Source organism: Haliaeetus albicilla, chromosome 22, assembly GCF_947461875.1.
Source record: "Haliaeetus albicilla chromosome 22, bHalAlb1.1, whole genome shotgun sequence".
Classification (NCBI taxonomy): Eukaryota; Metazoa; Chordata; class Aves; order Accipitriformes; family Accipitridae; genus Haliaeetus; species Haliaeetus albicilla.
Genome location: NC_091504.1, coordinates 10,450,825 through 10,466,208, shown reverse-complemented (window position 1 = coordinate 10,466,208; position 15,384 = coordinate 10,450,825). Strand labels below are relative to the sequence as shown.

The 15,384-nt window shown below is 35.6% G+C and overlaps 1 protein-coding gene across 17 annotated transcripts in view; it reads right to left on the bottom strand.

The window, feature by feature from the left end:
• Positions 1-15,384, bottom strand: part of RBFOX1 (RNA binding fox-1 homolog 1) — a 1,354,570-nt gene that overhangs the window by 1,185,202 nt on the left and 153,984 nt on the right. For 16 of the 17 annotated variants that reach the window (XM_069809863.1, XM_069809866.1, XM_069809898.1 and 13 more), the window contains exon 2: positions 12,936-12,995. The exons of the other annotated variant lie outside the window; for it this stretch is intronic. In XM_069809863.1, coding sequence (XP_069665964.1) covers positions 12,936-12,995 — 60 coding nt within the window. The remainder of the gene's footprint in view (positions 1-12,935; positions 12,996-15,384) is intronic. 17 annotated transcript variants of the gene reach the window in all.

Below are 15,384 nucleotides of genomic sequence, written 5' to 3'. Positions count from 1 at the left end.
AAAAAAAAGTAGATGAATGAAATGTGCATGAGTATATTTCCCAGTCCTTATTAGTTCTGCAGCAATTTTTCAAAATGCTGTTGACACCATAATAGTCCCCAGGGAGAACATGTTAACTAAAGGGATAGCAGCTTCATTTATCAACAGTGGGACAGCAAATCTGCCTGTAGAAATTATGCCAAACTGCTAATACAGCTAATCAGGAACTGGTAAAATCAGGCTATGATATAAGAAGTCAAGGTCAAATTGCAGGATTTTACTATAATTACTGGGGATTTCAGAGTTGTTAATTCTAGAGAGTATGTTCTACAAGACTACGGTGCACAGCCAAACATGGGGTTGAACAGACCAAAAAAATACTCTAACAGTGTATAATAGGTAAACATTTTTCTTTGAGAAACCTGAGCTCCCCTGTCTAATCCTGGAAAAATAAAAGAAACTTAGAAGGTTTTGTCCACAAAGATTTCATGATGGCATAGAGATCCTCTGTTACAGTTGAAGTGGGAAGAGATATTAAAATACTATGTTATCACACATAGAACTTGAACTTCAGGTAGCCGACTTCCTTTTAAAAGTACAGTACAGTTCCTGTACTTCTTAATTCAGGAATTAAAAAAATAAAGTCCTCTGATAATTCCATATTAAAATAAATAAATAAATAAAAATCACAGGCAGAGGGAATCAGGTGAAAGGGCACCAATATGTGAGAACAGGACCTCTAAGTATACTTCATTTATACTATTCTCTTTCAGTTATATTATTCGTAATGGGAAGAAAGTAGAATAGAAATTTCCTTGTTTTGACAGGACATATAAAATCTAGGCCTTTGCAAACACACTTAAACATTTTCTTGGTTTTGGTTATATTGGTTTGAACATGCAGATAAGCCTTTTGAAGCCGCATCAGCCAGACCAAGCAGAGTCTTTGTTAACCCAGCAACTATGACAAAACCTTCTCTGTCTATGTCTCACATTTGAAAAGGAAACATGGGAATTTAACTACATTCACAGGCATCTCACAAGTTGTGATGTGTTTTCCTTTTTCAAAAACCTAAATTATGCCATTTGCTTTGCTAATCAGTTTTTACCTGCTTTCCCTTTATTCTATTCATTTAGGAATATGTGCTGTGTAGACTTCCAGTTACCTCTAGACAGGGAGTTCCTGCTAATGATTGGTTGGCATTTTTGTGCAGCGGGTTTTGTCTTACAATACATACACAATTGGTAATAGAATATTTCACCTCATTCTTTATATATTTGTCAGCTTCCTAAATCAATTAATTCCACTCTCTTCTCCCACTCTGCACAACTTTTCAGAGTGACCTGTGATAATTAATTCTGGCAAATGATATCTTTTGGACTTGTGTACTGCAGAGCAGCATACCATCTACTCCACACTGTGATGGGTCAGTCAAAACATCACGAAGAAATTGGATTCACTGTGAAATTAGTTGCGCAGCAGCTCAGAAACTGCTAATAATACAGAGATAATACGAGGACTTGCAGAAAATACTGATACTGTATTCTGACTAGCAAGCAGAACTTCATTCTGAAGCCTGCAGGTCTAGAGTTCCTGCTAGAAGAGCAAATACATATGCATTAACACATTACATGGGTAAATCCAGAACCCTGGGACCAACATATTAAAAGCAGTGGCATAAGCGCTCTCCCTCCTCAGATTTTGTTGTTAGTTTGGGCTCATGAGCCCTTATACCTTTTACTATGAAAAATAAACTTCCAACTTACTGTTAAAGGGGAAAGAAAGCAAGCATGGAAAGCTGCCTTACATTGCTTAATAAACTAAGACCATAACTTACTCATCTGTTTCGTTTTGTTCAAAAAGCACTTCATAACACAATCCCTCAAGGAAATGAGAAACGTTTAGAAAGGGAGAACCCTGGGTAGAGGGGAAAAAAAAAGTCACAAGCACACTTTAACAAAGACCATGAACCTAAAGCAAGATGGACATATCTTAGGCCCTTACTAAGTCTTTACAGAGATAAAATGTTGAAGTAACAGCCCTTTTCATTGATACAAAAATACTATTCATGTACATGAGTATTAGTGAAGAGAAAAGAAATGCAGTTTGCCTGTGTATTGAATGGCTTGAGTGGACAAAACACTGAGATGTAAACACATCTGAGACTAGACAGTCAGTTAATGGTTTTCTCATGAAGAATACTTTTGCTTTTTGTAACCCACTGTCATAACTTAAAGGGTTACCTGGTTCACAGGTGTATAGAGATGGCAACCATAGGTTTGTAGGATTCCATAATACACAAGGACATGGAGGCTTTATCCACTAAATTCCTCTACTTCATTACAGATTACCACCAATACCACAAAAATAACCAATCACTTCACTGTGAGCCATGACAGTTCCTTGAATAGTTTTAATCAAAACTTTGAAAAGGCCAGCAACAATTTAATGCAATACTTTCATAAAACAAAACAATAAAACACTGGCTGCGCTTGCACAAAGCGCAGTTGCATAACTGCAATAAATTACTTCTTTTGTTATGATGTTTTTCCTATGGCATATAAAAGCTGCCTTATTTGTAAACAGTATTAAAAGGCCACTGGCTACATCCTAGCATAGAGGATATTCAAACATGCCTGACTTCCACTTAACTTTTTAATCACAGAATATAGGAAATATGTATGTGGCAATGGTTCTGCCCCAGTTCTTTCAAGTGAATAAATGTACTCTTAACTGAGAAAAAGATATGTCAGTTCAGGGCCAAAGGAATTCACAAAGCCATATTTAGACCTCAGGGGAAAAGATAAAAAGACTCCTAAAATTAACATTAATAGCAAGCACACAGTGTAATCTTAATATATTTTTAAGGTATTAGGGATATAACATCTGAAGGCTATAAATGCATCTTTCACAAATACTTCATACAAATTAGCATCTGCTGTTACAGTTATTCACTAAAACCATGCACAAAAGGGTGATTTGACATATACAGGTAGTTAACAAAAATGTGGCTTCTACTCTTCATAATATATTTAAATATTTACTCCCAATGAGTAAGACACACTTAAGGCAGACATGCAGTGAAATTTCACCCACTCCAGTAAGATACTATCAATACTGCTGGACTGAGCTTCTGTCCTTGACCTTGGACTGTAACAAATAGAAGTCCTGTAGCTCTGCAGAGAGCATATAAAGCAGTTCCCTTGAAAAGAAGCTAGAGAGGCATCATTAGAAATTTTCCGTGCCTACGGAAATTCTGTGATTTAAGCACTACGTTATCATATTGTGAATGTTTGTGTCATCTGTCATTGGGTGAAGATTCACAGAACAATCTCTCAGAGTTAAAATATCTTGCCAAGCTGTAACCCCTCCAGCCCTGTTGCAGTTCTGCAGCTGTTTAACAGCCTATGGGGAAATTACTTTCTAGGTGGATCAGGATGCTGTTTGTTAGCTGCTCTAAAGAGGAAAAGCAAATAGACCCACTTAAATTCTGATATTAGGAGAAATAATCTCACCATATTGTTATCTGGTGAGCTCTTTTCTGTCCATAATTTTATACATATAAAAATTCAATAGACTAAAAAACATACTCCAGAAGATACAGATGGCCTTCTGCCTTTAAATACAGTGGTCTAAACAGTGTATTTTTGCATGGAGTTTGATTTGAAACAGCAGAAAACAGCCAGAAAACAGGAAATATTTATAAAGAATTGAAAACGTTTGTGGTTTTTTGTAGTACCTTTCAAGACCGTCTTGTCAAAGCATTGATGCTTCCCCCCCAATTAAGATAAATAACTATTATAATTTTATTGGTAAATAAAGACTACTTTTTAAATTTAAAAATACCAATTCTACTTTCTGTATTAAAAAAAATATTTAAACAGTATTATTTGACTCAAAGAGCAAAAACTTGTTTTGCAAGCTTAAAAAGATAATTTGACTTAGTTAACTTTAATTTACTTTTACACTTGCACTCAACCAATGAGCCAAGGGGTAAGATTACCCACAGTATATGATGCTAACAGGAGTTCAGTTTGATATTTATTATTCATCCCAGTATTCTGTAGGAATTAATTCATTCAAGGAGCAAACAGGCATTATGAGTATTAGAACAGATTTTCAACAGCACAGATATTTATGCCACTCAAGGTAACAGAGAAGATCTTTAATTGTGAGGCAACAACTTGCCATTTTTTTTCCCCTAAGTATTACTCTTCCACACTGATGCTTTTTATCTCAAAAATTCTGTCTCACTGATTCAGACCTAAAACACTGCTCACTTTGCAGGCTGGATTCAACATAAGCTTGTTTTATCATGACACATTACTTCTCCAAGTGGGTAATTCTGCTTCTGCTTTTCAGTCTCATTTCACTGGTGTACACCACCTTTTTTAAAACTCCTTTGTTAATCATTTTTGTTTTACTAGTTGTTTGGGTTTTTTTTTTTTAAATATTTATTTTGGGTTTAGATCTATTGTGTAATTGTAGGCAATGAATTTTCCAGCAGTATTAGATTCATGATTCCATTTAGCAAAAAATTTTTTGAAACTGGTATTTTAAGCTTTCTGGTGATATTGTAAAAGAACTTCACCATTTATTGCTGCTATTAGGGTGTTTATGGATAAGATTCCAATCTCAGGTCCTAGTTCCTTGCATTCGTTCCAGTGTCTCACATTTTGTTGCTACACTCATGAAGTGTTTTATTAATGGAGACTGAATAACAAACACCCACACTCTGGCATAGCCACTTCAGGCCTCACAGTTTTTCTTTTCTCTTTACTGGTACTTTCGCACATTTGTTTACCATATTTCAGATGCTTGAGGCCTTGATAACATCATTATAGAAATGTTTAATCAAACCCACAGTTTACTCTGACAATATTTGGCATTAGTAACAGCTATAACTCACTATAAACATTAAATTGGCAAGCTTACTCACACGAGATTTTTCAGTGGCTTTTAAATGATCCAAAATCATGTGGCATTCAACAGGTATTTGGATACATACTGTAATTCTGAATAATTCTACCATGACTTGTTGTATACAAATAAGAATCAGCAGATTTCTTCCAATGTTCTATAGAAACATAAAATAAAACAGTAGCTACTTTAAAAACTTGTATATTCCCCAAGTAGGCACAAGCCCCACTCAACTGAATGATCAAAAAAACAGAATTAAAGATACTGCAGATGCCAAAAAGATGTGCAGGTTCAAAACCTGTTTAGAGAAAATCTTAGGAAAAATGTTTATTACAGGTTATTAAAGGCAAAATTGGACACTCCCTTAACAAGCCATTATATCTAAGTCATAAGTTTAGGAACACATTAAAGATTATTGCACATCTGCTTGTTCTTATGATACCTGTAACTGGCCATATTAGAATAAAACATCATGCACAATAGTCTCACCAAGTATAACCATTGCCATGCTCTTAACAACACTGCTATCTTTACTTAGGCAGGAAATTACTGGTAGTTTTCTTAGGATGTAAATTGGAAAACACTGATGAGCAACATGCAGAATTTACAATTGCTTCAATTATTCTCATAAACTCTTCCTTTTTAAAAAATTTCTATGCTACAAGATTGCTTTGGGGAGCTTATTTCTTCCTGCCTGCCTTTTAATACTATTCTGCATTAAATGGATGTTTAGAAGCAAATCTATTTCTCAAGATATACGCTTCCTTCATAGCTCCCGTGGAACTACATGAACAGTCAAGGGAAGAAAGAATCAATATTTTTAACAGAAATCAAAAAGCAAGTGTCTTCCCTTACAAGTAATAAAACTAACACAGTCTATTTTCAGCCATTTGGTCTTAAACCTAAATACAGACTGCCAGAATCTCCAAATATGGTAACTGCAAATTAAATTGGTTTTATTTTTGCATGTAATTTGTATTTGTCAAACTCATTTACATGCAGAAACATATTATATGTGTCTATTCAAACAGGTACAGCAAAAACCTTATTCTGGGTCTGACAGATTACTGCTAAAATACTAGCCTATTATGAAATGCTTTGATCTTTCTCAAATGGACTGTTCACATGCTTCAGATTAAGAATATCTTCAAGTACTCTGTGATATGAGGACATTTATGAAATCACTTCTTCAGTTACTTCACCTTTTGTAAACAGTCATTCTTTTTGAGAAATGTAGTTAGTATAAGAACATTGTTTTCTGTTAAGTAAATAAGAAGATGGCAACTCCGGACAGTTTCAGAGAGGTACCTGACACGTTCTGGACTTTGTTGACTTGAACTCTTAGATGTCAAAATTATATCCTGTAACACTTAGTATCATTTGACACTGATAAATACGTGGACATTTTCCTTGCACACTCATGCTAATATAGCCAAGACGACAGTGTTCAATGCACGCTCTCAGGTAACCCACAATAAGGATAATTTCTGGAACAAAATGAAAGTATATCAGACATGATTTTCCCAGGGTGCAGTAAGACAGCATCCTCCAAACCAGATTTGGCTCTCTCCGGGGAAACCAGATGTCTATTGCCAGCAAAAGACATGCACTATTCAACATAGTCTATTACTTAAATAGTAGGCACCTAATTTCAATCTCTGACAAATTGGTGCTTTCCCAGTAAAAGAAAATAACTGTCCTGACCATAAACCCCAGACATTTTATGTACCTGATATTTCTAAGCAGCAATGGAATAAAAAAAAAAAAAAATCTTTCTTCCTTCCAATAAGGAACAGAAAAAATATGCAAATGCTCACAAGTTTCATTTTCTCTGTTTTGTTTTGGTTTTTTGGTTTTTTTTTAGAGAAAAAATTTAAATGTTCTATATTCAAAATAGCTTCTCTTCTACCATTATTACATATATTCTCTGCCAGGTAAGAGTAGAACTGCTGAAATACTACTCCAAATTCACCAAGAAACACATTTAATGCTTACCAGGGAGACTAGATTATGTGGGAGTCAGCAGTGGCAGTATTTGCCTTTGCAAAGCAAAACCAGAAGCAAGCATAGGAAGCAGAGGAATTGAGTACCAGTGTCCCACATTTAATATAGTAGAAGCTGAATCTAGTACAAAACCTTTTTCCAGGAAAACAACTTCTGAGTAACACGTTGATGGTTGAACTTCTGCTCTGAAGTACAATCTTTGAATCCTCAAAGAGGAGAAAACGTTTCTGTAAATACAAATTGTGAACTACAGTTTCCTACAAATTGTCACTAGATGGCATCTTGTCATCACACTTTAAATCTCAGAATTCACCGTCATTCCCCTGTGACAGAAAATACTAAACAGAAAGCGTCCTGATGAGATTTCAGTTCACTGTAATACGTAAAATCCTGGTTTTGCCATAATGCAGTACACGCTGTCCTACTGGAGTCACCTCAAAATTAGCAAGAACTTAATGTTCAGAAGTTGGCTCTTAATACACATTGCAATACATCTATAAAAGTGATAGCAAAACTATTAAGAGGAGTTAAAAGGGGCTGTTGTAGGGGGAGTAGGCTGTTTGTGGGTTGGGTGGGTTGGTTTTTTTCTAATTTATATTTCTCATCCACCGGAATTCTCAAAAGTTTTTATTGCTGGCTTTTAGAAGCATGTTTTCTGGTCTTGTTTTTTTTAAAAAATCTGGGGTTTGATACTTTACAAACATCGTTAATATGAACAGAATGCAAAAGAAAACCAAAAGAAAATATTAACTGAGCTATAAATACTTTTAATATTAATGATGCATTGATTTATTTGCCTCTAAGAGAACGATAAAAGCATGAAAATGAACGGTATGCAATTCTCATAACACAGCTAAACAGAATTTATTTGATGGGCAGCTATACAATAGTTAGAATCTTGTTTGTGCAAATATTTATGCAAATCAATAATTTTATTCATTTGTTTTCCAATAGCACATTTTTGCAATTCCTGACTGAAAACCAAGCAAAAGACTGAGATTCAAAGGGAAAGCTGGGCAAAATTATCACATTTCTTTAGTTTCACTCAAATTATATAAGCAGAGATTTACAGAACTGCTATATGAAATGCATATTCATACCCTGTTTATTACAGTCTCTTGCATTCCATCTATGGGACACACTCCACCCCACAATTTAGTAACTGCTAGCAGTGAAAAACATCAACTTCTATACAGCTTTTATACAGCTTTCATGCAGACACAGCCTTTTCCTGCTTATTCTTAGATTGCGAGTATGCTCACAAACTCCTTCCTGAAACCGTTAAATCCCAGTATTTAGAACTACCAAAAAATTGTATATTGCTAACAGCAAAGTAATTTGTTTTTCTCCTTTGACTTATTCTGCATTTCCTTTTAAAAGAACCCTGCTTCAATTCAATTAAACCATAGGGTGGCTTCCTTAATCTTCCAAGTAGAAGAGGTGTGCGACCAAACTTGATTGAGTGCCTTCAATCAGTTTGGCTTATCCTACATGAGTAACAACACAAAGAAAAACTTACATAGACACTCACTCTATTCAGAAATGTCCTTTTCATTGGATACGTCTTCCCTCTATGTACTGAGCTGCTCTCCAACCCCAGTTTTTCTTTCCACACCTGAACCGTTAATATTCAAGATGCAAGGATCTTCTTACAAACTACCTGGTATTTCAGCAGCTCTCAAGATTCACCTGCTTGTTAGCATTTGAATTTCCAGCTATTGAAAATTGCTTATTCTTATTTTATTTAGATTGACTTTTAACTCCTTAGCTAAAGCACAGAAGCAGAAGGATCTCTGATAGTGAAAGGCAGGCAGGCTTCTAAGAGAACAAGGCATTGCTTAGTATCATCTCTACTGCTAGCCAAGATGACACCAAACTTTAATCAATGAAGAATCAAAATGTCAACCTACTTATCCTAGAGATCTGCTCTTCTAAGAAAAATAAAACACCTACAACTTCGTAGACATCCACACCATTATTACTCCAGGCAAGGCTAACCCCTGATAACAAACATTCAGCAAGTACACACCTAATTTAATACAACACACAAGTCATAACCCGATGGAAGAAGAAGAGAGTATCAATATATTACATGAGTTTGAATGTAAGAATAACTGTTTTTTCTTCATTTTCTTTATCATTAAATAACATTTATAATTTGAGGTTTTCCTCTATACAACCTATAATAGTAACACTATCTCATCATCAAAATTATATTGGTTTATTTTCAAGGAAACTATTTCCAGTTAAGATGGACTGCAACCTCTAGCCATTGGGCCAACTCATCTGATGTGATTAAAAAAACACGGCCATGTACAATAATAATGAGCAATAACACCGTAAATAAATGAAGATTTAAGGAATAAAAGTCAAGGTTCTTTAACTTTTCTTATCTGCTGTGGATTAACACAGCTGTAGATCTCATGTGCCTGGATACTCAAAAGCAGCCAGACCTTGTGATGTAAAACTTGACAAAATCTTCCCACATTAAGCATTCTCAGGTAAAATTTTGACCTTATTCTGAATTCAATTCACATGCAGTGAAACCCATAACATACTGCCAGATCCACATGATAGAGCTGTACAAAGAATTTTCCTATATTTTGCAGCAGTTCTACATATTAGGTTGAGAATTAAAAAAAAAAAACAAAAACAAAAAAAACCCCCAAGATTTTCCCCAGATCTTTTTATTCGCACCAGTTAGATCAGTTCTACAGTATCATTTGAGTTATCTGCACAACATACTTTCCCTTCTCCCCTGCGCAGAAGACACTCCCCTCCCACCCAACATATTATCCAAATGCTCTGTGATAATGCTTAGGGAGGTGTTGTTTCTAATTTCAATTCTATTCTCATCCGTGGTAGTGACAGATTTATTTGATTTTTTTTTTTTTTTTAATAGAGAATGCTGGTGCTAAGATACATTCCATTCAATAGAAATCTAAATTTTAAAGAAATCCACTTTTTTGCAAGCCATTATCTCCAGTTAATAGATATCTCTCCCAAAGCAGCAGTAGAGATAAGGTAACTTCAGGTAGCTAGCACATTTCTATTCAGATCACAAGCAGCAATTCTTGCAGCAATTTTATTTCTCAGCAAAAATCATTATTGTCCCTACTGAATTACCCTGAAAAGTCCTATTTTACTCCCAGTAACTTTTCTCAACATCTCTTGATTAAAAAGAGTACATGGCATTTGTTATCAAATATCAATATATAGAAAAGAATTTGAGAAATGGAGACTGGGGAAAAAACAAAGCCATTTTAGAAAATGTAAACTTTTAAATAAGCAGGAATAAGATTTTAAGGTAGCCTGGGAGAAGAGTATGAAACTGCAAATAAGAGTACAGCACTTAGAGGAAGCTATAAGAAAAAGGACAAAAATGGCAGAATCCTAGCCCAAATACAGCTCTCTAGATTCTGGCAGCCAGTCACTCGACAACTTCCTAAAGCTTCCCAATGGTAATTTCTTCAGTTAGGTTTTCTTAGCTCCACAGGTATAACTGATTGGTTGGTGAGATTTAAGAACAAAAGAAAGGTTTTAAAAGGCACAATCACTCAGCTTAATGAAAACATCTTGAATTATTTAACAAACAATCTATTAAGCAGCTACACCTATCAAGAAACATGAAGTCTGATAGCTCTGATTCATCACCAAGTTACCACTGTAGTTTTAGATCACTGTAACTCCAGCCATTTCAATAGTCTCAATTATGTAACAGAGGTAAATTCAGTCTGTGAGTTTGAGCTACATTAGCCTTTCATATAGGATCTGTCACTAAGAGAAAGAAAAGCACCCAACAATTATTAAGAAAAAAAAAAAATCCCCAAACAAACAAACCTGGAAATAAGTCTTTCAGGCTCTGGAACTGGGGCATTACTCAATAATTCATTCTTGGCTCCATTTGAATTCTCATCTGTCAAGTCTCCTTTTATTACCAGATTGTTCTATAAGCAATGATCTGGCAACACATTTGAAAAATCTATGTATTCCTTCCCATCCATCACAACAAACAATTTTCCAAGCAACAACAGAGACAGTGCAATTTCAAGAGAAATAAGCTCAACTTTTAACTCATTTTTTATGCCATGGTTGTGTTACATCAGAAGTATCATGGAAAACATGAAACCTTTTTCTTTTCCTATCACAACCCTCTTCAGTAGATAAAAATACATTGCTAAACTTGCCTTTATCACTCTTCCCCTCACCCAAAAATCAACAAAAAAAGCAATAAAGGTGTAAGGTACTGAGGCTCAAGCAAGACAACTGAAATCCTTTTTTTCTTTTTTTTTTTTTTAAGGCAGTAGTTTTAAGTTTGAGGACACTTTCTTACAAGCAACAGCAAGCAGAGGATTCAATCATAAAGTAAAAAAAAAAAAAAAAAAAAAAAAAATTAGAACTTCCAGGTTAAGTTTCGCCAACAAATTCTGTAAAATCCCCACTCCTTCCTACCCCTTTTTTTTTTTTAAAGAGGTATCTTTTCAACATAAACTAACAGCAGACCATTTTCTATTTTAGAAAATACATTCAGCCAGAAAATCACTATATCATTCTTCAAAACATTCATTTTTAACTGATACAAACCTAATTTCAATGCAAATATATGAAGCGCAAAACCAAGTTTCTAAAAATAAACCTTCACCTCTCACATTATTTTACAAATTAACTTTTGACAAACTAACAGAAAGGCTGCAACTTTTCAGTAGCTATTAAAGCTTTCAAAAGCTGTTCTAGTAGGAAGTTACCAGTGTCAGGGCAGAAAGAATTACTGAAAGAAGATATTGTTTCAAAACTTAGTATATGGGGTAAGAAAGGATTCTGTCAAATCATCATAGGAAAAATTAAAAATCTTTTGTATTTTGATCTTTCAAGATATTTTTATATTTACATTAATATGACTAAGCAGTTTCAAAAGGCAGTGATTTCAAACTGAAAGACAGTGTTTCTTTGGAAAAAGGCCAACCACCTCCTTCTTTCAAGGAACTTTTAATGTTTAATGCAAGTTTAAACATGAACCTTAATCATGCCTGCAAACAAGAAAGAAAGGTTTGTCAAACACTTGAAATATTGTGTATTTCTTTATTCTGACGTAAATCCACATTCCTACAACCTCAAGTCTGAAGGGATACAATTTAGATAATCAGAAGAAAAAAATAACCACAAAACCACAAAAAACCCAAACGTACAGAGTGACATAATGTCAATTACTGGCATCATCCAACCAGAGACACTTGAAAAGGCACTATGGCACAATGTTAGTGTTTGAGAGAGACAAAAAGAGATTAAAGGGACTTGACTGCAACAAATGATGAACTTTTAGTGACATCAAACGGAGTTGAATATCATCAGCACCTTTGTAAATCAGGCCCATAACGCCGTAGCATAAACTTATTTTATGGTACCCTTATTTCCTGCCAAGTGATATGGAAGAGAAATTAGGATGGATGCAGTACAGAGACAGACTAGATTATTTCTATCCTTTAGGCCAACATAAGGTAGTTATTCTTGGTCCAGTCCTGCTCAGTTTTGAAGCAAACGGTGGTATTACTCTTGTGAACACTTTGGTCTTGCATGCCACTGAACTTATCCAAACTTTTGTTTTCTTTTTTCGTATCTACCCTCAGCTAGGGACATCATTACAATATGAAATTGCGGGGGGGGCTTGCAGTTGTGTCCCACCCTACAATTTACTGAGATGCTATCCTCCTCTGCACAACAGTGAGGCACAAACTGAAGGCAAGTCTGTATATTGGTATGACACAGTAGCACACAAGATAGACTCACTGGGCTATTAATGAACTTACACTGCAATTACTCTAATCAGTTTTATTCAGTTTGGTAAGACAGGTCTTTGCTATACTATATATTCAAGTATTAAAGAGCATTTAAGCAAATTCAAGTACAGTCACTTCAAAAGCAGCAAGCTGCCACAGGTAAAAATTGGTTCCAGTGACTGATGACTGAAACAATACAAAAGAAGATCTAAAGAAAGTTACAGAATCTAATCTATTCAGCAAAATACTTCTACTTACTGGACCATGTGGACTGTTCTTGGCACTGGAAACCAGAGTCATAACATCAGATTTATAGTCCTGAAAAGAGAGGAAGGAGGGGCATGGATTGGATTAAACGGAATAGTTTGCACTTTACGTAACAGGAATAAAGATCAACATTGAACATCACTCTAAGTAGGCTCAGAGGAGCCATTAGTAAAACACTTGATTACAGATTTTCATTGCCATTCATCTTATGCATTAGACCCTCTTTACTAAATTACACACTTTTTTGGTTTTACTATAATGGTCCCCAAGGTGGCTAGTAGTATTATCCCTATTTTAGAAGGGTGTGGGTGGGAAGGACAGGATGATGGTACAGCTATTGCCTTTCAGAAGCTCAGTCAAGAGGTGCAGTACACTTCCTGAACTAGGTCTGCAGTCTCACCATGAAAGTTTGGATGACAGTTCCTCAGCTGCCCAAAATTCTCTTGGCATCTTACACAAAATGACTCTATTGGACCCTGGTTTATTTGCCTGCTTAGCAACAGCCATACAATGTTGTTGCAAACCACTATAGCATAGGCTGCGCAGGCAGGCAGGATCATGGCTGCTGGCATGCTCAGCAGGCAGGCTTATGGCTCTGCTGGCTCATCATGCTTGCAGAAGGTCTACATTTGGGTCCACCCTAAAGCAATGTAAATTTCCTAGTTTTTTATCCCTCCTGAAGCTTCTCCTACATCCAAACTTGCATTCCACAAACGTGGAGACAAAGCAGTCTGGGGCTTGGGCACATCTTCTGAAGGCTTTACAGTTAGCAGCTGAAGAGACCAGAATGCAGGAAAATAAAAAAAAAAAAATTAAAGATTAAAAAAAAAGGAGTACTACTGTAGTACAGGTAGTGTGAGAATAAGCTGACTGTACTGCTGTTACTATAATACAGAAACAAAGGCTTAGAGGTTTTTAAATAGGCGATAGAAGTGCCACCATATCGAAATACAGATACAATAAATACAAGTGCAAGACTCAAATCAGTAATTAAATCAGAACTATTTTTAAAAGTGTATATTAGAAAGTAGTTGGCATGTTAAATTTTTGCTCTTCCCTAATGAATACAGCCATTATGTTTATATTTTGAAAAGTTCTTCCAGGGCTAGCCTCCTGTTGTCTTGCCTTTCCTGTCAATAAGATCAGATCTGCATGTCAAAGTGAAGCTATGCAGTTCTTCCTACTGCTTGGGAATGAAAGTCTGATAAACTGAAATTGAGGCACATCTGGCAAAGACAGCAGAGAGTAAATGCTGTGAACTACTTCTAATTATTATTTTTATTTTCAAGTATGCCTCCAGATATTAAGCTTCTAGATCTTTTATTTATAGATGTGCTATGATCCAGTAGACAGAACATATTTCAGGGAGTTGATAGTAATTCTCTGGTACTTCACTGCATGACTGTTCCACATTTCACTCCTCTACATACCAGTTTACCCATTAATATATGGAGGACTACACCATTTTCTCACCTCAAAAGAAGCTTAATGTCTGTAAACTGTCTCAGAAGACAGCTGTTGCAGAAACACAGCAGCTTGAAACATATTACCTTTCCCACTGACACGTGAAAAGAATTTATGGGCTACAAAAATTAACATCTCTAGTGGTATCAAAAATATTCTCTCTTTTTTTTTTTAACTTTTCCTCCATGTACTACAAGTTAAGTCACAAAAGGGCCTTCCTATGCAGCGAGCATCCCCTTAGCATACTAGCTCCTGAAAAGTATAAAGAGGAATATCAGTTACTCTCTATTCAACTTAACTGTTGTATACATTAACTTCTTCATAGGAAATGCCAAGAAACAGACTTTACAAGACATATATAGATGCCAAACTGCCATCAGAATTGGCCAACAGAAATTCCTACAGCCCTGTTGCATCCGTTTCCCACAAAGGAAAACAGTCACTTTTGTCCACTGTGAGAAGCTGCAAGCTCGCTGAGATTGACATCAAACAAAACTGCCAACCAAATCATCTGTTCTGTTTTCTAGCCTCTGCACAATTTAATAGCGCTTCCACATCCTTACTCACTGCTGAATCACTGATAAGCTGTGCATTTTCTACTTTTGCAGGTTTTCTTCATGCTTACTCATTTCAGTCTCCTGCTTTCTTCTTTTCCTTCACCTTAGCTACTCTTATCATATTGCTACCACCCACGGTTCAGCCACCCCATACCCATTTTACTACTTCTGCTTTATTATACACATCACACAAACAGAATGTACATAGAGATACAGTAGAATGTATATTCAACTATTTGTATTCAATTCCCATTACCTTCCACTCTACTTTCTAATTAGCATGCTCTTTCTTGTTATAGAGCTATCATGCAGTAGGTTGCATGGCTGACCTTAGATAATAGTTTCACAGTACTTGTAAAGGGCACTGTAAGAATTCAAACCCCCCAAGCTAACCATTTTGCAGGGGTGTTACTCATGGG